General features: G+C 29.5%; 2 protein-coding genes across 3 annotated transcripts in view; one reads left to right on the forward strand and one right to left on the reverse strand.

The window, feature by feature from the left end:
• Nucleotides 1-325: 325 nt before the first annotated feature.
• Nucleotides 326-27835, forward strand: part of Sep4 (septin 4) — a 35305-nt gene continuing 7795 nt past the window's right edge. The window contains exon 1 of one of the 2 annotated variants that reach the window (XM_065507036.1): nt 326-483. In XM_065507036.1, the coding sequence (XP_065363108.1) occupies nt 468-483 (16 nt within the window). In that variant the 5' untranslated portion in view covers nt 326-467. Of the gene's footprint in view, nt 484-25797; nt 25817-27835 lie in introns of those variants that run through there. The other variant, XM_065507037.1, reaches the window with a different exon arrangement.
• Nucleotides 15963-27835, reverse strand: part of LOC135956510 (uncharacterized) — a 37239-nt gene continuing 25366 nt past the window's right edge. Inside the window, exons 7-10 of the mRNA XM_065507035.1 lie at nt 16882-17191; nt 16564-16799; nt 16333-16492; nt 15963-16272 (exon numbers count right to left, since the gene is read on the reverse strand). The gene's annotated coding sequence lies outside the window, so the exon portion shown is untranslated. The remainder of the gene's footprint in view (nt 16273-16332; nt 16493-16563; nt 16800-16881; nt 17192-27835) is intronic.

Below are 27835 nucleotides of genomic sequence, written 5' to 3' on the forward strand. Positions count from 1 at the left end.
GGCTGTGCGATGATGAATCAGTAACGTTACTCTTTTATTTATAAATAAAATGGCATATTTTATTTCAATCGCCTCCCCTCCTCAGGTGTGCTGTCAACAAACCAAACACGTAATTCCCAATTTGGGGGAACTAAACTCCTCATCTGGCTACATGCTTTTTTCTTCTGCTTTTATTATTTTATTTATGTTCATGAATTGTTTTGCTTCAGTTCAAACTGTATTGTTGAGGTGTTTGCACGCGATAACGGTTGTATTGAATTCGTTGTGGTCGGAATTCAGTTGCACTTATGTATTAATAAAGCAATTTATTAAGAGTGAAGCAATCGTTTGAATTAAATCAAAGCTGATTTGGCTAAAAACATTTTACTAAAAGGGAGATTCAAAACACTAGAATAATTACCATCTACATAACATCAATAATAAATATTTATAAAAGGGGCGTAAATCAAACTCCTCTTGATTTCAAAATGCGTAGATTTTTTTGTAAAGATAATTATTTTTTTTTTTTATAAATCTTGTGCAGTGTTTACATTACTGTTTAAAATATATGTATATACATACATACATACAATTATACATACCTTCAGCTGAAATGCAAAAGGGCGTAACGACCAAAAAATTCAAAATTGAGTTTCTAAAGGATATTGATTGACACGTCTTCACAAACTTTTAAAAATAACGACTTTATTAAAGAAAGGAAATCATATTTGTAACCACAACACAACACTTTTCATTTTATTATGTTTTTTGTATCTCCTGTAAAATTTTAAAAAGTGACGATAGGCTCCTTTGCATTTTAGGTGACGATATGTATGTATATATGTGTATGTCAACAAATGGCTAAAGTTAACATTTCCTTTATCAACATACACCATATGGAACTACATATTGTGTTTTGTTCTATTCAAGCAAATTAATATGACCAAAACTATCCAGCATATTCATATGTAGTACATATGTATGTACATTAAACCTGCGCTTCGCTGTATGATTTTAATCGTTAATATATACATAAAACAAATTCGTTAATTTATATAATTATGCATAAATTCGATTTATGTAGATACTAGAGAATAAGAGGCAAAGTATAGTAAATACAAAGTTGGTTTAAAGCAGGGATGTCCAAAGCTAGAACTGCAGTTGTGTTGATGAACAAAAAAGAACTCCACTGAAAGAAAAGTTTAGTGAACTAAAAAATAGACTTGGGTAGTTCATGAACGAACTAGTTCAATTGAACGATTCCATTATTTGAACTACCTGAACTAGTTCAAATCGTTTGCTCACTTAGTTCAGTATTGAACTATGAACTAAAATGGTTCATATGTACGCTCTTAACTAAATGCGTGTTTTCGTTGTATTTCCAGCTTCTTTTTATACGAATTCTGTCACAATGTGCAAATATAAGGGTCATCCTTTCTCAGAATTATACGGCAACTGACATTAAATTAAAAACAAAATGAAAGCACCAAATTCATGAAAAAAACGCGTATTTCTCGTAAAAAGAACTAAAAATAGTTTCCAATGTTCAAAGAAAATTGTTTCCAATTGTTCCAGGAAAAATTTAAAAATTTTTTTAAATTAAGTATTACTTCTGGAAACTTTTCAAAAAACAGTGTTGTGATTTTATAATATTTATAATAAAGAGTTTTTAACGAAGGAACTAATTCTTTGGTAATAGTTATACATTAGGTCCTAACTATATATGTAAATAATAGGGTATTAAATTAATCGGGTTTCTGGTTTAATCGGTTAATCGAGCAAATAATTAATCGAGGTTTAGATTTATTCGGTTAATAATCGGTTAATTTAAAATTATTCGATTAACCGAATAATTTTTATTTTCATTTTAAATTGAAAATACAACAACGAATATTGTGTACAAAAACATAAAAAACAGCAAATAATGTATTTGAGATCGCTGCAATAACGTCATAACTCAAAATCCGTGTTTTATGAACTGAGTAATACAAAATATGCGCTTTCATATAGTTTCATCAGTTTTCAAAAAGTCAATTATTTTTTGTGTGAGAGTGTTTTTTTGTTGTAAACATCAAAATTAAAATTCATGTTTTCTCGCATATTTGATAAGTAAAAATTTGGGTTAAATACAGATTAGAAAGATATTAACATTTACTATTTATATTTCTGAAATCGCATGATTTGTTGAAAATTTATTTAAGAAATAGTAAAATGTCATAAAATATTTAAAGACGTTTTTCTCGAAACGACTTTTTTTTGAATTATGACGTTGTTGCAGAAAATGAGCTACGTGTGAGTTTTTTAGGGTTTTAGTGAGATCTTCTGAAATAATCTTTTATAAAAAGAAAATAATTTAAACGATTTTTTCTTTAGATTTAATAAAAGTTTTCGTGGAATATGTTGGAGATTGTATATGTTGGAGAAATCAAAAGCATGATAAAGAATACTCCTTTTTGGATTGTTTTAGATTTTGGTTAATTTAATAGTTTCGTTTAGTTATGATAAAACTAATTTCAAAAAAAGTTTCGTCTATACATGTAAATACTAACAAAGTTTCAAATACATGTGAGTTAAATATGCCAGTTGTTATACATACTCACTAATCATGTTTATTGGTTGTTCAAAAAATATCTAATTTTAATTTGAAATTTGTATTTGAATTGAAACGGAAAAGTAAATACAAAAATTTTTTTAAAGTGCAAAAAAAAAGAAATTCGGTTAATCGGTTAATCGACACAAATTAATCGGTTTATTTGTTATTTGAAAATCGACAATTTCAAATTATTCGAACAGTTAACCGTCCAAAATTAATCGGTTAACCGATTAACAGTTAATCGATTAAATACCCTAGTAAATAACAAGGATACCTACATATATTTGCTTCGAAACAACTTCTTGGAACGGGTTTAAAAAATGTTATAAAATAAAAATCAATCAAAAATTATATACATTTCTTTTTCGAAAAATGGATTAAAATATTCATTTATTTTTATGTGCAATGATAATTGTAAAATATCGTGTTCTGAATATACTCACGTTTACATACTATATTTTTCTTTGATCTTTCAAGTATAACGTTTTTTTCATGAAATCTTTTAAAGAAGGGGTATATGTTCTCTAAAACTTCGATAGAAGCAGTTCCGAGGATGACAATTTTGAACCAAAATCATAGATTAAAGAACATCGATATAGAACGAACAACTCTATAACGATTTCACGGACCTAATTCCGAAGGTAAATAGGTATTTGTACGGACACTTCCTTTCAAACTAGACCTAACTAATAGAAATTGGAACCAAAAACGTTTTCATCACGAAAAAACGATAAACTCAAGATTTAGGAACAGACAATCACCCCAATCGGCAATAACATGTGAAATTTTGTTCCCATGAAATATTCATTTCCCTCGAAGGAAAAATTGCTATCGGGAATATCATGATGAACTTTACATTTACAATAGTTGATTTTGTTCGTAACAGCTGTTTATTGTTTACAAAATTCCATCTAAAAATTTCACAACAAGGGGAATTTTTTTCACGTGAACAAAGTTGATGAACGAAAAAAGGAAAATACTTCATGTGAAATGTTGATTCGCGATAGGGGTGAATATATTAAACGTATTGCTAAGATAATTTCTGATCTAAATGTTTGAAAAACTTCTAGAACATTATAAAATTATGTTAATTGTTGAACATTTCCTAGAAGAAAATTATAAAAGTTACAGTTTCTACGTCAAATTTAGTGCAACCAAAGTTTTTCAAAAGGCACTAAGCACTAACTTGAAAATTTTTCGAGTCGAACATTTTTAAAAGCAATAAAAACAGTGCTAAAAGCACTAAGTTGACAACGCTGATTTTAGCTCTAGTATCATATCTGTTGTTTTAGTTCAGAACAGAGAAACAATTTTAATATTTTATTATAATAGTTCATAGTTCATTTTTGAACTATGAACTAAAGTGAGCGGTCATCGAAATGATGACAATAATGAAGTCAACAATCTAAATCAAATTGTCTGCTACATATTATCATAGCTCATTAATTGAGAGTTCGATATGAATAATTTTTAGCAAATTCGTATTAATAGAATATTTTGTTTTAGCTTATTTTACTACGTTGTTTTGATTAAATTAATTTCAAAATTATTCACAAAAGTAAATTAAGGGAAAAAAATTTGAAAACACTTTAATGATTTTTAAAGTTCGAAATATATTAAATAATCCAAATATTTCGTTCAGTGGTCATGTCCGTTCAGTTTATCTGTGTAATATTCGCAATCTCCGTTTGTGGTATATCGTATTTCAATAATAAAGATTTAATGGAGAATAATTATCGATACCCAGTTCATAGTTTTATTTTTTGTTTATACAAAAAAAATTTAATTTCTCACAAATTAAAGAAATATAAATGTATGAAGGATGTTCCCCCCTATTAAAGCAAATCACTGTCAGCTATGTTTAAAAACAAAAAACAACACGCAAGCATTTGTATGAAAAACCCGAAAGCTTTTTCACTCAAATAAAAAAAAAATATTTTACTGATTCACGATCAACTTAATCAAAAATTGTCATTTTCCAAAAATTGTCATTTTCCAACCGATTTTAAAAATTATCTTCAGTTTCTTTTAAATAAAAGAAAACAAGCTTGACTTTTTAAAATAAAACCGCGACAAATAAAATCATGACAACCCTACATCAGAAAAATATGCGACAAACGAGAGCATCTCCAGAGAATAGCAAAAATAAATCGAAAATGATGTCGCCAACTACTTAGTTATTTTTAGCTTTCCATGCTAAATACATATATCTAAACTATTTGTCGACAGTGGTTTTGGTTCCAATTGTAATCCATCCAGTTGTTAGTCATAAATAAAATATGTATCTAAATAGAGCAGTGATTGCATGACTAACTAACCAACCAACCCTACTACATGCATACAAACAAATGTTGGAATTTTATTTTTAAAAATTTTGCAAAAAAGTACCTATTTAAAATTAACGTAATGAAGATCTAATTAGATCATCAATTTAATAACAAGTTACATCGGCATTCTTGAATGATTGATAAATTAATAAATAGTCGGTTGTGAATACTGGGGGAATACTGGTTCGAACTATTGTGCTTATACTAGAGTTTCGTGTTCGGTTTTAAACGAAACCGAAACCGCGGTGTTTCAAGGCCCAAAGCCGAAATCGACAATTATTCATCGGTTTTCACTTTTAATTTATTTTCAGTAAAAAATTCAAAATTTAGAAATGAAAAAAAAAACTTTTTCATTCAATGATTCATCTAATTTCTCTAAAAACAAATCAGTTAAAATATCTTAAAATTTTTTAAATTGTATTACAATAATTGCTTCAGATGATGTAGCAGACTAGTCAAGGAAACCTGTTAATAAAAAATAACGCAAACTCATTTAAAAATATTGATCATTCGAGTATTCCCTGATAATTAAGCTCCAAATGACTGCTTATTTATTTAATTTAAAAACAATAATGCAAAACTTTTGTAACAAAGACTAAGTTATTTTCAAATATGCGATAATAGTATGGAGGACTAGCTGGCCTGGTGTGATTCGCCACCCCAATTGGAAGAAAGAAATAGTAATATTAAGTCTCGCTTTGTGAATTAACACTAATTCAGGATAACATGTCTCTAGTTACATGTTAATTTATTCATTGTAAAGTGGATTATATCTCATTTGAAACGTATTATTATAATAAAAAAAAGTACAATAAATACCCACATATTTTATTCCCACTCAGCATCATGATTCTGGGTCCACTATTATAGATAATGCTAAAGAAAGGTACTACTAAGTTGGAGAAAAGTACCTGTGATTCCATTTTTTTAGATTCTAACTCGGTGAGGATCATATGTGTTTAATTTTCTGCTAATAGGTTCATTATTATTGAAATTTCAAAAAAATCGAAGAACGAAAAAGTACTAATAGTTTTTGTTACCTCAATGTCATTAAGCCATCTATCTTTGATTCTTTCTTTACTCAGAAGTATATCAGCCAACTATTAACGTATGCGGAATGAAATTGCAACAAAAATTTGACACTGGGCAAAAGAAAATGTATATAAGCTATTAGTGTTTTAGGACTTATTATACCCTTCACCATGAGTGGCAAGGGTATATATAAGTTTGTCATTCCGTTTGTAATTTCTACATTTTTCATTTGCGACCCCACAAAGTATATATATTCTGAATGGTTATAGATAGCGAAGTCGATATAGCCATGTCCGTCTGTCCGTCTGTGTGTTGAAATCAACTTTCTGAAGCCCCTAAATAACTTACATACACGAATGATACATCAAAATCTCCGAAATTCTTTCGGCTCGGTTGCTATTTAAAATCGGTCCACAAATGTCTGAGATATAAGGAAAAAACTAGGACAACCTCGATTTTTGACCCATATCTGGATTACTAAATCATTATTATAGACAATATGGATATCTAATGATACATGTTTCATTGATGTGCAACGACGTATATAAGACCATAGCAAGTCGGACCTACAATGGGTCAAAATCGGAAAAAATATTTTTTAACCCGAATTTTTTTTTTCACTAAGTATTAAAAAAAAAAATTTAAAAACTAAAAAAAAAAATTTTTTTAAATTAAAAAAAAATATAAAATTTTTTTAAATTTAAAATTTTAAAATTTAAAAAAAAAAATTTTAAATTTAAAAAAAAATTTAAATTTTGTTTACCTAAAATATTTAAAATTTTTATTTTAAAGTATAATTTGGTGAAGGGTATATAAGATTCGGCACAGCCGAATATAGCTCTCTTACTTGTTTTGAATTACGTTGTGTTTTGCCTTAATACTTTAAATTTAAAACCCCATTTGAATATCTGGCTTTTAGTTATCTCAAAATTTGAACAAAAAAAGAACTACCTTGAAAAAGCATTAGTGATTTTTTCCATATTTTATCAATTATCATCGGGAACAATTTGTTATATTTTACATCAATTTTTTGGAAGTAAATAAACCTATTATTGATAAGATGTGCAAAGTAGAATATAATATTTTTTATAAAAAAAATATATATGGATCTTAATCAATCAGATATAAATTAGAAGTTTTGACTTTTTTGGAATTTGATTTGACCATCAATTCTAATTAATATATTATGAAATGTGTACACACAATTAATCATTTCATAAAAAGAAACATCAGAGATTATTTTTTTTTAAAAGAAAGTTCTTCTTAACTGTTCCATCATCCAACTGTCAGGTTTTATAAATTATTTGTTTTAACGTTGGAAACAAATATAGCGTTTTCTGTTTTGTTGCAATTTCATTCCGCATACGTTATGTATACATATAACTAAAATAATTTAATATAATAAAAAGTACCATTAGAAGAAAAAGTACCAATTTTACTTGAACCGCCGTCAAGTTTGAAATCAAAGTAATTTCCTGATTATGTGTTCAATATTATACAACATTCAAAGAGTATCATTTTAAGAAAAGTATTCCTTAGTTTGGTTTAGTTCTCATTTTTTGGTATCAATTCTTGATTATTATTTTATGTAAGCTAACTAATTTTATATACATACATATTAAAAAAGTACCATTGAAAGGAATAGTACCAATTTTCCTTTATCCTATTGAATTTTAAATTTGTATAGCATTTTCCATATTATTAACTGATTTTGTTTCTATAACATTAATATTTAACAAATTATCACAAAACCGAAATAAAACCGAAACCGCGGTTTTGAAATTTTTCGGTTTTTTGTAAACTCTAGCTTATACATTGTACATTAGAGCCCTCCAAAAAAAGAGAATATTTCTACGTATTGTAAAAAGACGTTGTGTAAAATATTAGGATGATAGGATAACGTTGACTGGTGCCGCAACAACGCTGAAGTTTTGAGGTGCATTTTCAAGTGGAAAAAATGCAATTTCTTCAGTTTTTGTAAAAATGTTTCCATTAAATAATTACTTTTACAATTTAATTTAAAAGAATCGAAATGTGTGTACGTAATCGTTCTAATGAGGTATAAAAGACAAGAAATTGTTAAAAAAAAAAGTTAAAGCTATTAAAAAATCGCCAGGTCATTAACGTGTCTCAGTCCACTAGAACAAGAAATGTAGGAACAAAATTAACATATTTTGAGAAATATTAACCATCCGTTAATCGTAATAATTTTTAATTGAGACTATTCGCAATGTATCAAATTGATATTAAAAAACCCGGATTTTGAGTTATGACGTTGTTGCTGCTCATAGTTTGTATGTGTTTTTGTAAACGAAATTAAATAGATTTTATAAAAAAAAGTTTGATGGAGGATGAACACGAAGAACATGAGTTCCAAGTGAATGCTGAAAAATTTTATCATGCCAGGCCTAACTACCTGGCAGACATGGAGGATAATGAATATTTCAAAAGATTCCGGATGTTGTCAATTGAAGGCAGGGTTCCCAACTTTCACATCTATTTTGAGAGGTATTGCCAACTGCAAATAATCTTTTTTGTAGGTATATTGAGAAAAACAAAATTGTTAACGGACAGTTTATCGGCCTAATAAATTTATGTCGACATTTAGTAACAGGCAGTTTGTCGATACATTGAGAAAACGGGCCTTAGTGTGGTTTATGAACATGTTTTTACATATAACTTTGTCACCAGAAACAGAAGCAACGTATGTATGTTATTGCTATGATAACGGTTTATTTGAACGGAAAATCGTCTTTGGACCTGTGTCAGTTATTTTTCGATGAAGACGTTTTACTTTCGGTGGATAAAGAAATTTCTACATATCAGTAACAAATGACGCCATTCTTTGGAATACATTATAGCTAAATTTATATTTGAAATGAGCCTATTCGTTTCGTCTTCAAGTTGCTGTATGTCCTAAGGAACTGTATAGCATAGAAATGGTTCAAATCCTATTTTTCAAGTCGTCTTGAATTTGATAGAAAATGTAAAGCATCCATAACGACTTTTTGTGTATTTTGACAATGCAATATCAAACTACCGTATGAGTCTTTTGTACAGAATTGGAAAAACTAGAGGAAAAACGGAAGAGTGTATTATATGGGAACTATGACTAATTATGGTCCGATCATCATACAATTAGGTCATGTTATTTATGTTTATATGAAAGTTATTCGCGTTGAATTATATGTATATTCCAAAATTTTTAAGAGATTTTTGTTCGTTAATGTGATTTTCGGAAGCCGGCCTTATGTGCGAGCTATGACTAATTATGGACCGATCATCATAAAATTAGGTCGTGCTATTTATGTCTACATTAAAGTTATTTGTGTTGAATTTTATGTGAATACCAACATTTTTAAGAGATTTATTATGCTCGTTTAAGTGATTTTCGGAAGCGGGCCTTATATGGGAGCTATGCATAATTATGGACCGATCATCACAAAATTTGGTGACATGATTTCCGTATATGTATCGGAACAAATGTGTTAACAAATGTGTATCACACTATTCGATTAATCTTCATAATTTTTTCGAATTAATCGTTATTCGAAAATGGTAATAATTATTCGTAAGAAATTGTTCGATTAATCGAACGATCATTATTCGAATGGATATCCTATAATTTACCCACTGTTCTTGCTCATTATATGTCAGAGATACGCATGTTATACGCACGTTATCCCTGCTATTATTTTTGTAACATTTTAGAAAGACAATTTTCTCTAGAAGACAAATGTTTATAAAAATTTACCCCCATATGCTCTCTAAAAAAAAACAATTTAAATATGAAAAAGTTAATGTTTTAAGAAACCTAAATAATTTCAATCGATTTCCTGTAATACGTTAGTTTAAGCTACTATTGAACAAAATAAGAAAAATCAGAAAAATTTGCTAGAAATCTTCTCCTTACAGTCATATTAATAACTTCTAAATTTGTATTTGCTTGACAGATTGAATGGATTACATTTGATGATTCTGGCAATATTTCGATCGTTCTGAGGTCCAGTTTTCCGTTTGCAGCCCCTATTTTCTATATTTCCTTTATATTCATTAGCATTTGAAATAGAGCAGAATATCTGGAAAAGATTTTTCATATTTTCTTAACTTTAAAATTAATTTTCGTTAAACAAATGTGCAATGTATTGCACATATCTAAAAAAAGAACTTTATTTAACATTAAATATACAATAAATTCAAAATTTTTGACTAAATTCTACTTTATTCTTAAAAAAGTTTGACTTATTAAAAAAAAAAACAAATGACTTCAATAATCCAGCACTTCTAATTCAATCCAGATAAAAAAAATAAACAATTCATGTTGTCATATATAAGAGCTTCATTTCCGAAGTAATCATTATTTTTACAAAAAGATTCACCCCTATCGCGAATCAATATTTCACATGAAATGTGTTCCATTTTCCTTTTTTCGTTCATCAACTTTGTTCACGTGAAAAAATTCCCCATGTTGTGGAATTTTTAGATGGAATTTTGTAAACAATAAACAGCTGTTACGAACAAAATCAACTATTGTGAATGAAAAGTTCATGGGGAATTTCACGATAGCAATTTTCCCTTCGAGGGAAATGGATATTTCATGGGAACAAAATTTCACATGTTATTGCCGATAGGGGTGATTATCTCACAAAAATTGAACAGACTTGGCAGATTATTGAAGTAAACAAAATTTTAACTTTAAAGTGTTTAAAGACGTAGCTGAACTACCCTAACCACTTACACAGTACAACATTTTTCAGTTAATTGCTTTGGGACTCAATTCTGACAATTGCACGTGAAAGTAGCCCCAAAAATAAGAACTTCTGCATCATTAGTTTTGTCAAGTTGGCTGCCGTAATAATTTAATGGCCATACGATTTTTTTTCCTCAAGGTGGATTTTTATCACTTTTTCTATATTTTAGCACGGTTATATCTCGTATACCGTACGGAAAATCTCTTTTGTGGCTGAATCAAACTTGTAGATATTGAATAGTAGAAAAAAAGTACGGAACATACCTACCCGAAAAAGGAGCATCCAGTGCCTTAAAAATCGCAAAAATGCACATTTTTTTAAATTTTTTACCAATTTTTCACCTGTTTTGCTCAATAACTGGATTACAAATGCAATTATGGACCGATCACCATGAAATTAGGTCGTGTGATTTGTGTCTATATGAAAGTTATTTATCATGAATTTTGTATGTATACCATCATTTTCAACAGATTTATGCACTTTAAAGTAATTTTCGGAAGGGTGTCTTATATGGGAGCTATGACTAATTATGGACCGATCATAATAACTTTTTTTTGTCATGAATTTTGTATATATAAAACTTATTTGGAGCGAAATTTGTGTAGATACATATATAAATTAAGCATTTATTACCGATAAAGTCCAATTTCTGGAGTACATTTGTATGGGGGCTAGGTGAAATAATGAACCGATTTCAGCCAATTTCAACAGAATTGGGCCTTGGGCCGAACAAATTATATGTACCAAATTTTTTTATGATCGGTCCATAATTAGTCATAGCTCCCATACAAGACACGCTTCCGAAAATCACTTTAAAATTCATAAATCTGTTAAAAATGATGGTATACATACAAAATTCATGATAAATAACTTTCATATAGACACAAATCACACGACCTAATTTCATGGTGATCGGTCCATAATTGCATTTGTAATCCAGTTATTGAGCAAAAAAGGTGAAAAATTGTTAAAAAATTTTTAAAAAATTGGCATTTTTGCGATTTTTAAGGCACTGGATGCTCCTTTTTTGGGTAGGTATGTTCCGTACTTTTTTTCTACTATTCAATATCTACAAGTTTGATTCAGCCACAAAAGAGATTTTCCGTACGGTATACGAGATATAACCGTGCTAAAATATAGAAAAAGTGATAAAAATCCACCTTGAGGAAAAAAAAATCGTATGGCCATTAAATTATTACGGCAGCCAACTTGACAAAACTAATGATGCAGAAGTTCTTATTTTTGGGGCTACTTTCACGTGCAATTGTCAGAATTGAGTCCCAAAATCATGTGTTGTACTGTGTTATGATATTGAATTATAAATATCTTGAGGAATCTCTCCAAAGTCTTACCTAAAATGCAAACCGTTCTAATCGACACTTGTTAAAATGCTAAATATAATGACAATTAGATAAGAATTAAAACAAATTCAATTAAAATAAAATAAAGAATATTAAAAATATTTGAAAATATGAAAAATTTTCACTTGTGTAATGCGACATAATGAGTACACGTCGCGCCATAAACACTTATTTATAAATGCTTAATAGTATAATGAATGGTACCAAGTAATCACTTTCCTAATAATTTGTGTAACGGAAGTAGAAAACGAAGACTTTCGAAAATATTTAATATACATGTACGAAGAAAACAATAGACAAAAAAACAATTTTAGTAAAAAAAGACTCAGTCCCTTTACATACCAGAGTAATCTCTCTTAATCTCTATTAGATCTAATTTTTAAACCTAGCTTAAACAAACAATTGTATTTCTCACTTATTATCTGAGAAGACTAAAATGCTTTTTTTGCTGTTTTTTGCTTCTTTTTCATTGTTGGTGCTTTTTTTGCTTAATCCCTATTTTGGTAATTTTTGTTTAAAATTCCCATTTTTGCATTAAAAAACTCTTATGAACACGTGTGTGCTTAATCCCTATTTTGGTAATTTTTGTTTAAAATTTCCATTTTTGCATTAAAAAACTCTTATGAGCACACACTTGTTAATACCTTTTTTGCAACTCTGTTTTCATTTTAAAAATTATTAACTGAAATCATCTAAGTTATAATTTGCTATGGGATGTACATATTGCAAAAGTTAATTCAAAAATATCAGCTGCAACTGGAATTCTTTATAAATTTAGATGATACTGATGTTAAGTTAGACCCCTTTCACACTAGGCAATTTAGTTGCGCAAGTCTCTTGCCCAACAACAAAACAGCATTCAAAATTTTCTTCTCCTTAACCCGACATTACCTCTGGCATCTACAAATACAATAGCCTTATAAATTGCATATACGCTCTTAATTTTGTTTAAACATTTAGAAAACGAAGTTCCAAATAAAACATGTTCTAAATAATTAAAATCTGTCCACAACTTTTCGTTTTATTCACAAAAAATAATACAAATATCCCCTAATATTTTATCAAAATACATAACTCGTGCAGTGCACAGTGGTGTAGAAAAAAAAAGAGGGAAATAAAAGAATTGTTTACAAATCGTGACTAGGGTTTTTAATTAAAATTCAAGAAAATTATGAATATTATAGCAAAATTTAATATAAAAACAGAGTTATAATCATTATATATAGAGCTTCGTATTAATTCAATTTGAGTTTAATTCACTAAAATCTTAATCCGTAATTAAAAAATGTCAGCCTTTCATTTCATAAATCCATTCCCAATATCTAATTCTTTAGCTTTCTTTAAAAGCTTATCAAAAGTAGGCGCCTTGTTCTACTAGAGTTTTGTGGAATAATTCGCGCCGGTCCATCTTGGCATTGAATATTATTCACCTTTATTTCTAGATCGTGCAGTTTTCCATATGTCTTTTTAAATGTTCATTCGAAAAACCCCAAATAAATACTAATAATAAGGAAAACTTTCACTGTTTTTTTTTTAAATTGTTTTCTTTGTAGTTTCGTCAGTTTTTAATTCCCTGGAATCCCGACTAAAAATCCGGGTATAGGGTAGTGAAAAATTGACAAAATTTCCAATTCACGGGATAAAAACCCTAATCATGACTGACTCCAAAGTTATATGCATTTAAATTTAAAAATTAAGAGCGTATTAAGAGCGTTTTAAAAAACAAAAATTTCGAAATTTTTCTAAAATAAAATGACTGCAACCTCCTCCATTTTCGAAAGATCGGTATATCTCGAAAATACGAGCTAACCCACGGGTGCCCCGCTTGACAGTTTTTTCAACTATCACAGTGTTATCGACCAATCATCATAAAATTCGGTGATATTCCGTATACATATATAAACAAGTAAGAAAGTATGGTCGGTCAAGCCCGACCATATAATACCCTACACTTATTAAATGAGCATAAAAGTTGTTCTTGAAAATATCAATAATTTATATTCGTGAGTGATTTTCGGATTATATTGCCCTATGACCAATTATAGACCTATCACCATGAAATTAGGTCGTGTGGTGTATGTCTATATGAAAGTTTTTTATGTTGAATTTTGTGTTCATACCGTAATTTTTAAGAGATTTATGCATGTTAAAGTGATTTTCGGAAGCGCTTCTATATGCGAGCTATGAGTAATTATGGACCGATTGTAACAATATTTGGTGACATGAATTTTGTGTACATAAAACTTATTGTGTAGATACATGCATAAATTAAACATTTATGACCGACAAAGTCCAATTTCGGGATTACATTTGTATGGGGCTATGTGAAATAATGGACCGATTTCAGCCAGTTTCAATAGGCTCCGTCCTTGGGCCGAAAAAAGTATATGTACCAAATTTTATCCAAATATCTTCAAAATTGCGACCTGTACTCTGCGCACAAGGTTTACAGAAAGTAGATTCCAAGTCGATCGGTATAATTTAAGGTGGGTGTTAGACTAATATTTTAGGGCGTTATAAACATCTGCACAAACGCATTATACCCTCCCCACTATGGTGGTGTAGGGTATAAAAACTTATTTGGAGCTTATTTGTTAGATAACTATATAAATTAAACATGTATGACCGATAAAGTCCATTTTCGGGAGGAAATTTTTATGGGGGCTTTGTGAAATAATGTCACGATTTCAGTCAATTTCAAAAAATTTTATGTACCAAATTTTATCGAAATATCTTAAAAATTGCGACCTATACTTTGCGCACAAGGTTTACATGGAGAGACAATCAGCCAGCCAGACAGACGGAAATCGTTTAAGAAAGTGATTCTGAGTCGATCGGTATAATTTAAGGTGTGTTAGACTAATATTTTTGGGCCTCACAAACATGGTGGTGTAGGATATAAATATCCTACCATTTGGTATGTCAAGAAATCGTTTCGAAAAATACATTTCTTGCTTAAGCTTAGTACTCTGTTCAAAATTTATTGCAAAATGCTGTTAAACTACATGTACTAATTATATTTGGAATGAAATATTTGCCAAATAATTTCGCAATAGGAGTACTCTGTTCTGATTGTGAAAAACATGTGAAATGTATCTGGCAACCAACCTTATTTTTCAACTACGAAATAATGTAAGCAGCACTTCTTTCGCACGAAATTCAAATACCGCTGCCACAAAAGCGGTAAATTATATACTTTCATTCATTTCAATTTAAAAAAGCACAGAATATTACTTAAAAATATCGATGAATATGATATGAAAGAAATTTCTTTCTATTTGTTAATTAAATGATTTTATGAAAACTTGTAAACCATGTAAACATAAAATGGTAACTTTGAGGACAAAAGTCGGCAAATCGCACTTTACCATTTTTACAATCAAATGTCACCAAAATGCCGCAACAAATCTGGCAACAGTGCGTCTCTTCACATACATATGTATGTACCTTTACGGCAGGGAAAGGCAACCTCCCACTTGACCACGGCTATCGATAATGAAATCACCATCGAAGTTTTCTCAATAATTTCTCGGGTAAAACATTCGAAAACGGCTATCGAAAGCGACAAGAGAATGTGCTCCTAGAGCTCACCTGTCGCTCAGTTTGTGGCAGCAAATCTTTCGATCTCGAAGTTTCGCTTACGATATCAATAGCGAGTATTTAGCAATATTAATTATGAATTAAAAAAAACATCTTTTAAGTTCCTATCTCGATATTGAGAAAAGTTTATAAAATGTTTTTTATTGATATTACAATCGTGTTCGTAAATGATACATTTAACGATATCGAGATACATTCGCCAGAGATATTGTTAACAGTTTACATTCGATATTGCTAAAGATTCGTTGGTAATGCGATAGCAATACTTCGAGAATGAATATTTTGTTTCAATTCCATTTTATTCCCATAAAAAACGCTATTTCTAGTATTACTTTAAAAAACTTAATAATTTATTTCATATTCATTCATTACATTTTATGTAAAAATATCTTATAATAAAAAATAAATTAATAAATGCATACATAAATTTATTAGCAAATAGTGTTAGTTTAATAATATTTATTTATAAGTAGTATACGTTTAAGGTGGTAGCTGCTCGTTGTCATGTTTTGTTTTTTTGGAAGCGTATTTGGAACATTTTGTCAGCCTGTCATGGGCGTACTGGAAATGCTTTTGAGTTATTTTATCAAAATCCTCGTCTTCCAGGGCAAATTTGTTCTTAAAAGCATCTAATTATATTATTCGAAAAATATTTATATATTAATATCAATTTAAAAAAATAGACTTACGTCGAATAGCCAAAGTTATACGGCATCCACGAATGCATTGCTTAGTGTTAGTTTCTCTCCACGAAAACTGCTCCGCAAGGTTGTCGGAAAACATCTTTTTTCAGCAGCTACGGATAAATTTATCAAACGATTTTTCTGGCGACAAGAAAAGTTCTTTAACCTTAATAAAAAAAAATAGTTATTGATAATACAATTATAGTACATAAATTAAATTTGTAAGTGTTAACTTACAAATTGTTTAAAAGTCTCTTCCTTTTCCAACATGCTGGTAAATTCGTTGTACTTCTGGATAGTCTCGAAAGGTATATGTGGAACAACATATTCACTACAGCATACATCCCCATATACTTTTGTTTTAATTGTTGAAACCTAGCTTCTTATTGAAATAACTTCAACAGTGAGGCGGTCAACTTTCGAATTTAATACTGTGATATGCCCTTCTAATTTGTGCAAAACATTTAATATTTCTAAAAGAAAATAAATAATGATTTACATATGTACATATGTATATAAAAGAGAGTGTACATTTTATTATTCCAAAAAATTTACCTTTTAATTGATTGCTATTGTTGATGGTCGTCGGTGGCACTGTGTAAGATAATTGGCTGATGTTGTTTTTGGACGTCGGTGACACTCTGCACGATAATATTTGGATGTTATTATAGTTGGTCGTCGGTGACGCTGTGGATGATTGTCTTTCGTTGCTATTGCTTTTTGTACACGGTGGAACTTGGTTTTGTTCATTTATGTTTGTTTGCTGAGAGAAAAGTTACGTATAAGTTTTAACTGACTCATAACTGTCTTCAATATTTATAATACTGCAATTATTCGAAAATTCCGTGTTGTCCGTCATATTGCTCTGGAAATGAATTAATGGAATAAATATGTGGTTTGAATCAATATTGAAATAACATATTTTTCCGCTAATTTCTTCTATTTTGTGATGGTTAATAAGATCGGTGTTAAATGCTAATCTACTCGAACAAAATATTCCTATTAACGTTGAGCTTATAGGATATATAAAAAAGGGGTGAAGATCGATTACTAATTTGCTATGTAATGTGTAGCTGTGATTAGATCTTTCTATTTTAAGAATTTTATATATTTTATATTGATCCTCTTTTACAAAGTAAAAGGAGTTGGGGGTTTTTAAATCAAAGAAAACATTTTTGTGGCTTATGTTATTTTCTGTTTTCTTAAAAGAGAAAAACGAATCCTTTTTCATAACGTTCAATATACTTTGTTCTACAATACGATTATAAATTTGAGAGATAACATTATCACCTTTTTTAACAAGATTTTTAAGTTTACCCAAATAATTTTCAAATGGAAAAGCACTTATAGTTTCTAAAGAATTAAATGTGAGTGCTTGGTTACTTAAATGCGTTAGGCAATGAAAATTAAATGTAATTTTTTGTTTTGCCATAGTCATGATGAAGTAGAAGTCTTATTGCTGTGCTAAGAAGTAAGAAATGATTATATCTTGCAGCCGGTAAAATGCCTTTTAATACAATTGGACCAGTATATAATAAAAATGCCCGAAATTCTGTTGCTTTAAACCTTTCCAGATCATCTAGCGCCCTAGGTTTTCTACTAAACTCTTTAGGCACATATTTTCTTAAAGACAACAATTTGGAACTGATTATATTTATTTCAGAACGATTTAAAGAAAATGGATGACTTTTCTTTCTTGTCAGTGCCACTAATAATGTTTTCATAACCCCAAGGCAGACAACATGCATATAATCAAATGGAAACTGTTCTACCATATCTATAGGCAACTTTTCTAAAACTAGTTGATTTTGTATATTATGATGTTCAGGTTGAAATCGTGTTCTGAAATCATTATCTGTTCGGGCAGGATTTTCAGATTTTTTAAAAATTAATCGCCTTTGAAAACTTTCTCCTTTTTGAGTGCATTTGGTACAACTATAAAACCCCGAATGATTTTTTATGCCTAAAATAAATGCAGGGGCATCGCAAATAAAAGCCCTTATATTAATTGTGAAGTTATTTTCACAAAAAATCATCCCATTTGCAATCAAAGATTGCATTTCATCTACAAATTCAGAAAGATACGAATTTGTATCATGAGGTTTGGAACAACCCACATAAATGCCAACAACAAAGACAGGTGCAGTACCATTTACGTTTATCAGAATTGGCCACACTTGTTTTCGGGAACTTTTAAAAAAAGGAAGCCCGTCAACATTTAAATTTAACGATATTTCTGAATGATTATATTCAAAATTATTTAAAAAATCGGTAAGAGCATCCTCTATCCCCGGGTTCCACTATTCGTTTAACAATTCCACGGGGAGTACATTTCAATGTACGTACATCTTTTGGCAAACCGGCTATTTTTTCACTTAATAAACTAATCAAATCATTAGAAGCCTGTCTGCTAATATTATTTACCGATAACCATTGAGATAAACGTTTATTAAAATCATCATGACCTTTTTTTCTTCTTCTTTAAGGACTTCAATATTTAGTTGAGACTCCACACTATTATTGTTAACAAAATTGTTCGTACTGTCATTAAAACATTAAATTATTAACCACATCACTTGCAATCACATTAGTTGTATTTATGACATGTTTTGCTTAAGAAATATATTTTCTATTCTTTAATTGAATTTATTTTCACTTTATATTTGTTATATTTATTCACTTTTTTAATTTATTTTTTCACACTTTCGATTTTAATTCAATCCGTTTACAATGAACTAATATTGTTTTCTGCTTTGTGCTTTTGGTTGCACAAAAAAGTACCGTTACTTTGTTTTTTCATAAAAAATGCATTTATTTTCTTTCGTTAAACATACAGTCGCAATATCACTTTCGAGCCTTTGCAAAGACAAAATATATTTTTTTTTGGTTTCTAAGCATCAGAAAAAAGTACTTTGCTAAAAACAAGGGGTGTGTTCGTAAATGCAGTTAATTTGTGCATCACTGATGCCACGACCTGCAAACTTTTGCAACATATAACTTAATGATGCATTGGTTGCAAAAATTTGCGGCTCACTGCCAACAATTTGCATTAAAAAACTTTTAACGTAAAGCAATAATCGCAAATATGCTTTTTCGAACGCTAAACTTTTAATTTGCTGCAGTGATGCAGTCATACTGAATTTACGAACACACCCAAGATCACAGTATCATCAACAAATCGTTGGCGTCAATTTAGCGAATTTTTTTTTTGTAAAACGAACCTTCGAGAAATTTTGAAGCATAGATAATTTCTCGAACATTTTTGTTTCGAAATTTTATCGAAAAAAACGTATTATCGACAAATTATCGAGGATTTTTGAAATTTTCGTTGTTTTCTCGAACATTTTTATTTCGAAATTTCTTCATTTTAGTGAATAATCTTTATTTTCGAAACTCAGGTCGGGTGGGCTATACTATTGCATTTTACGAAGCAATTTTAAAATTCGTTTATTTAAAACAACATTTGAATTAGGAATTTTAAGCTAAAATACGTTTATGAATACAATTTAAGGAATTTTGCTTAAAAATGCATTAAAATGCTGTTTAAAATTTTTATGAATACGGCAATTAAACGTGTACTTAATTAATTATCAACGACCACCAGCGTTGCCACTCATAAAATATTTTTCCTACCAAATTTCTAATTAAAAACTACCAAAACCTACCAAATTTATAATATTTGAGAAGTGCTATATGGATTCGTTTCAAAATTAATAGTTAACTTAAAATTATATTATTGCTGCTATAAAATTACCCAGAGGAAGAAAGTTATTTAATAACACTACAATCATAAATATGTTAAAATCGTTCAGTTTTCGAGATTTTATTTTTGAGTCGATTTAACGATGTCCTTCCGTACGTCTGTCTGGCTAGTTGTCCATGTATTTCACATAGCCCCCATATAAATGTCCTGATTTATATAGATATTAAATAACATTTTTACAAATAAATTACACCTAAAAATTCAATTCATAATTGACCATAGCTCCCATATAAGGCCCTCTTCCGAAAATTACTTAAACGAGCACAAATTCCTAAAAGTGTTGGTATCCCGAAAAAATTCAACACAAATAAGTTTCATATAGAAATAAATTACGCGTCCTAATTTCCATAATTGGACATTTAAAGTGTCAGATGAAACTGAAATATTGAAGCAGAGTTTAACACATATTATTAGAAAATAAAAGGTACTAAATAAATACACATTTACCTGACTAAACTAAATATTTAAGAAAATGCTATCTTCATATTTTGCAAATATGTAGTTTTATTATTTTGGCTTAACATAAGTAGTTTTTTCGTTATTATTTCTTCGTTAATTATTTTGTTCTTAAAAATACTTCTGTATTCAGAAATATCGTAGCCTACCAAAATACCACAAATATCGGAACAAACCAACCAAACTACCAAAAGTCAATTTGTTAACTTCAAACTACCAATTTTGGTCCAATTGGACCAAAGCGGCAACGCTGTTCCCAAGCTAGACTGATTAAAAGTTGTTTATTTCTCTACAATGCGTGTGCACACGTACGTAAGAGAGGAGTAAATGAAAAACGCGGCGCCCATGTTTTGCCTTTCCCTGCTTTACGGTATATTTGATAAGAGAACATTTGGCTAACAATTCAGTATTTGTTCAATATATATGCATTAGAGTGCTCCAAGATTGTATGGACGAAAAAAACTTTCTAGGTACATGCCGTCCCCCCCTCTAGAATTGTTCTATGTATTGTAGAAACACGTTGTGTCAAATATTAGGATGATAGGATAACGTTAACTGGTGGCGCAACGACGCTGAAGTTTTGAGGTGCATTTATAAGGGGAAAATATGCAATTATTTCAGTTTTTGTAAAAATTTTGCCATTAAATAATGGCAAATGTACGTAATTGTCGTTATAATAAGATATAAAAGACAAAAATTGGTGAAAAAATGTTAAAGTTATTAAAAAATCGCCAGGCCATTAACGTGTCTCATGCCACTAGAACAAGAAATTTATGAACAAAATTAACATATTTTGAGAAATATTAAAATAAAAGCTTATTTTTACTTAAAATATATCCATATTTACTTGTATATGAGTTTTTGTCCTCGTAGGATACCGTTAACCTATTCGCAGGTATGACCAAAAAAATTAAATTTTTTTAACGGCAGTTTCAAAACTACAATTTCAAATTTTTAAAAATTTTGTTAAACAAATTTCAGAATTTTTTGATCATCACATGGGGATTTATTAACAACATAATAGGGAATAAAAATGTGAAAAAAGTATGTCAATACCTCCTAGTTTTTCCGTACCTGCGATATAAATTTTGCGATTTTCGAGAAAAACTAATTTTTTGGCCAAATTTTGGGGAATGACCAGAATTTCCTTACTGTAATGATTACAGACATACATACATACATACATACATACATACATACATACATACATACATACATACATACATACATACATACATACATACATACATACATACATACATACATACATACATACATACATACATACATACATACATACATACATACATACATACATACATACATACATACATACATACATACATACATACATACATACATACATACATACATACATACATACATACATACATACATACATACATACATACATACATACATACATACATACATACATACATACATACATACATACATACATACATACATACATACATACATACATACATACATACATACATACATACATACATACATACATACATACATACATACATACATACATACATACATACATACATACATACATACATACATACATACATACATACATACATACATACATACATACATACATACATACATACATACATACATACATACATACATACATACATACATACATACATACATACATACATACATACATACATACATACATACATACATACATACATACATACATACATACATACATACATACATACATACATACATACATACATACATACATACATACATACATACATACATACATACATACATACATACATACATACATACATACATATGAATATAGGACATGCGCAGCGCTGCCAACTTTGACGATTTATCGTCATTTTGACGATTTTTTAAGTAAAATTTATTAAAATGACGATTGACGATTCTTCATTTTTCCCGCGAACAAAAATGACGATTTTTTAACAGCAATATGGTAACGATATGGTAACCTTTTTTCCTAAAATTAAAATTTTGTAAGTCCCCTTTTGCAATGTACAAATTGAAAGGCAGACAGCGTCCAATTTTATATTGAATTGGTTTCACAAATTTTAAAACATTTTGATTTTGGCGATAAACTTTTAGAAGGATTAACTCCATTGAACAAAAAAATTGATTCAATTTTACAATTGGCCAAACTTATTCCATATTTATTAAATGGAAAAGAATATCAAGAACTTGATAATGAAGTTCGAGAATTACGTAATATGAAATTCACCGAACTCGAAACATTGGAAAAATGTTTCTAATTTAAAGAAAGTCAATAATGCAAAGGACTTCCCAATTTTAACACAATTTGTATCGTGTTTAATGGCACTACCACATTCGTCGGACAACGTTGAAAGAATTTTTAATACTGTAAATTTAAATAAAACAAAAATCAGAAATGCTTTGCATTCTTCAACATTACAAGGAATATTGTTTTCAAAAGATTATCTTAAGTTAAATAATTCTCAGTGTTTTAATATAGCAATTAAAAATGACTTATTAAAAAAATGTCACACATAAATCTACCAGAGTAAAGTCACATAATACCAAAATTAAATTATTTTTTTTTTATTAAATAATAACTTTATTTGCATGTAAATAAAAAAAAATATTTAAAAAGTTAATAAAAAAATGTTTTTGGTATTTTTAACGTATTTTTGGCTTGACGATTTCTTTACGATTTTTTCTTTTTAACTTGACGATTTTGACAATTTTTTTTTTGTAAATTGACGATTTCTCCAAAAAAAAAGTTGTCAGCACCGGACATGCGCAATCTGCATTCCTTATTCTCACTGGAATGATAACAAATTGTTTATACTAAGGAGAAGTTACATATTTATTTTCGTCAAATACTTAACATTTTCAATATGTATAAGTTTAATGTATTTAATTAATTAGATAATTAATTCTATTTCAAACATTTAACATTTAAAACAACCTGATTAAAAGTAAACGAGCTTTCACCGTACATTTACACAATAAATATGAAAGAATATGAATGGATGTACGTACGTATGCATGAACATATGTATGTTTGGATTTATGTAGTTATATACACATTGTACATACATATTAATATTAGGGTGGGCCCAAAAATATGTTGTGTATGTTCCCAACTATAATAAAGGCTTTATTCCTTCTAAGATACCGTTTTTCCAAAAGTTTGTCCTGTGCTCAGTATTTGGTGAGCTGAATCAAACGATAAAAATGTAATCTTTTTAGGGTTTTTATGATTTTTTTTTATATTTCTGGCATGATGTATTGCTATCATGTGAAAGGTTTTTGAATGACGCTTTCCATGCCATATCTAAAATTTTCATATGGGCTTTTCCTGGGGCCACGAACGTACGTTCGTACGCTTTTGACGTCCAAAAAATATAGAATACAAAACATTTCCTAGCATTCTTTTTTGCGATTCGATAGCATTTTGGTAGCCCTATGTTTAGTGCAAAAGATAATGATAGTTATAAACATGTGGTAACGAACGTACGCAAAATAGAAGTCAACTTTGGCTGACAGTAGTAAAATGTAAAAATCTGCGAAATGGAACGGAATATTTAAAAGCTATTAATCTTATCTTATATATAAATATAATTTGTGGTACACTTTTAAGTATGTTGTTGTCCACCAATATTGATGAAACATATATGGTTTAAAAGATTATTTTCTCTAGATGTGCACAATATAAACGAATTTATATATTATAAATTTGCTTGAAAAACAACAACATCATATTTATGCACATCTAAATACACGTGTATTTGTCCAAAACGTGAAAAATATTTTTGCGTATACTCAAAGTAACTGTATAATTTCAATATTAGTGGTCGAATTTTGACCACCAGGCGATCCTAGTTTATTTTAAAAGTGTATTAATGTAGGTCTCTATTCGGTATTTACACAATAAAATATCTCTATTGGTTTTTGTTTAATTGGCTTTATGAGATTTATGAACGTTAAAGTAATTTACGGAAAGATTTTATGTACCAAATTATATTGAAATATATTCAATAAAACACGATTATTATCAACATTTTATTTTTCGATCCTGGTTGACTAATCGTAGCAAATGTCCATATAAGTTCAAAAATATTCCAACTTTTATATTTTTTTTCAAAAGTTTAAATATTTTTAAACTTTAATACGTTATAAGAGTCATATAATTACACAGAAACAAAACCTCATTTTCCGAAATTCAATCTAGTAGGAATTTTTGGAAACCTATGTACATACATATATGTTCGATACACAAAATGTTTGCATAAAATATCTATGAAGTCATAAAACAATAAACTTTATTTATATATGTAGTAACCATTTTCTTACATTAATCTCAAAACAAATGAATACCATTTTTTGCGTGAAATGATGCAAGTACTCCTATTTCAGTTAAACTAAATTTATTGTTTTATCAGGCCTGTCAGATAATTCCATTCAGATCGAAAGTAAAACGAAAATTTCTTTCGGAATGAAACCACTTTCAGTTTTCAAAGCGGAATTGATATTTCTTAGTACTCTCTTGCCCAACAACAAAACAGCATGTACAATTTTCTTCTCCTTAACCCGACATTACCTCTGGCATCTACAAACACAAGAGACTTGTGCAACTAAATTGCCTAGTGTGAAAGGGGTCTTATACACCAATGGAAAGCTTATGAAATTACGCTTATTTTGTTTTAAACTAATTACTTTAAATTTAAAAACCTTAAAATTGTTGCCAACAACTTCACGAAAATGTAAGAAACAGCATTGAAAGCGCCTCGCATTGAAAACCCTTTAAAAGGACCTTCCTTTGATTCAGCTCACCAAATATTGATCACAGGCCAAACATTTCAAGAATAGCTCTCCCTAAACAAACTAAATTTTCATTTTAGTTGGGAACATCTATACCTTTTCCCCCTATACAAACGGGGCCACCCTAATGTAAATACATACATACATACATATTTTTAGTTTCCAATGAATTTAAATGTATTCATGCATATGCATGACTTCTGTTGTCCTTTTAAGAGCTCTAGTTCAAACAAAATACTGAGACAATCTCCAGTTCTTTACTGGAAAGCGAAGAGAAAACATAATATTAAGTTTCAAAAAGTGTTCACAAAAGGCTCGGGGATAATTTAGGAAAAAAAATATTGATTTAAAATAGACTATTTTTTTCGGAATATGTTTACAATCTTAATGTAGTTTTCCTACAAGTACATAATTGAAATAAATCAAATTGGACAAGCAGTTTCATAATGTGTAAGTAGACTTATCCTTTCGGAGATAATGTTGTTGTGAAGCAGTGACAATGATTGTTAATTAATGGGTGTTAAGTGTAAAGTTTTTTTTTTTTTTTGAAAGCTGTTAATTTAAAGTGGGGAGCGTCTTTCTACTATATCTGTCGAGTGTTTCGTTATTAAGTTGGAAAAGTTTTATCAAGTACATTAATTATATATTGAAGACAGAAATACATATGTAATATGTGACAATATTAAGATGGCCCATTGTTAAAAAAAAAGTTGAAGTTCTCAGCTAAAACGGCAGCTTTTAAATTAACTTTGTGTTAGCTGTTGGAGAAATGGACGGAATGAAATCTATATTTGTTTGTTTGGCATGTTTTCCCGATAATAGTAAAAATGTTTTATGTGCTCTACCAAATTTGTACATATAAAATACATATGTACATCGACAATTTGTACTACTACTATTGTAAAATGAGACGTAGGATTTCAAAGAATTACAAACTTCCCAGGAAAAATTTAAACAAAATCGCATTTCATTAATAATGCTTTCGGAGTCCTTCTTTTTCTTTCAAATTAGAAAAAATGTTCGATTTGTGAATTTGTGAGAAGCTGTTTAAAATGTGTAAAAATAGTTAAAAAGAGAAAAATAAACGTATTTTTTAATGATAATCATTTTTATTCCTATAGGTTAAGGGTATGTTTGATTTACATTTGATTTTAAAATATGTGCAATGAATCTTATCGTGTTCTATTTACATTTTGATTGAAAGATCGATGTTCAGGTAACCAATTAAAATAAAGAAATACATTTTTCGATTGCTTTGCTTTGATATCATAACATCCTGCATTGCAATGCTCTATGATACACGACATTTGTATGTTGTTGTCTGGCGCATAAACAAATAATGCTGATGGTGTTCCGACCGGGGACATGCAACATACGGAGCCATTGGGATCCGTGGTATCAAAACGTCTTCCCCTTTGTACTTTCCGTTATGTATTGTTGCTTCGATGACGTTATGCATTAGTTTTTTTTACCGCAAGTCGGGTGACATTACAATGACGTGGTTGGTTTATGCTTCATAACATTATGATTACCGATCCGACTTACAGTTGGAGATTGTGAGGCGGTAATCCTGGTAATTCCAGCGAGTTTACCAGGAAGCAAGTGCATTATCATTCTGCGAGCGTATCGAAAAAGTGGGCGTAAAAGTGTTCGTGGTAAATTTTTCTTTCAGTAAAAACTGAAAACAGATTACAACGAACATTTTAAAAATATTAGCAAAATCGGTGCAGCAGTTTTCCGATTTTAGATAAATCGAAAAAGTGGACATGGTCAATTTTTATATCCTTAAAACCCTAAGTTGGAATATGACGAACGTTTGACAAAAAAAATTTTCCAAATCGGTCCAGCCGATCTCAACTGATGCAATTACCAATGAAAGACATTTGATTTTTATTTATACATATACAGTATTGGCCATAACTAAAGCACCCCCTCAATAAATTTTTTTCATATGGTATTTTTTTGTATAAAATCAAAGTTTTAAATATCTATTATGTATTATTTTCATTTGTTAATATGTTTAGTATTGATAAACAAATACTTTCAAAGTTAACCTTTCTATAAGAGGAAACTTAAAATCAAAAAATATTTTAAGGTAGAAAATGAAACGGACAAAACTAAAGCACCCTATAATTGGCATCTCTTCACTGGCATAAGGCAACATTACAGCTTTCAATACATCACGGTACATGAACCGATCCATAATCCCATAAAATTTATGATTTAGCCCAAATCCTTGACCAGAAAAGCAACCCCAGACCATTACATTGCCTCTTCCATGTTTAATTGTTCTTTTGCAATACTTAGGATTCAGTCTTCCTCCTTTTGGTCTGCGTACACGCCTTATTCCAGCGGAACTTTTTAAGTTGTATTTGGATTCGGCAGGGAACAGTACTGTCTTTAATTTTTGGACACTCCAGTCGATGTGGGCTTTGGCAAATTTCAGTCTAGCTTTCTTGTTCTTAGCTG

This window comes from Calliphora vicina, chromosome 4, assembly GCF_958450345.1.
Source record: "Calliphora vicina chromosome 4, idCalVici1.1, whole genome shotgun sequence".
In the NCBI taxonomy this organism is placed as follows: domain Eukaryota; kingdom Metazoa; phylum Arthropoda; class Insecta; order Diptera; family Calliphoridae; genus Calliphora; species Calliphora vicina.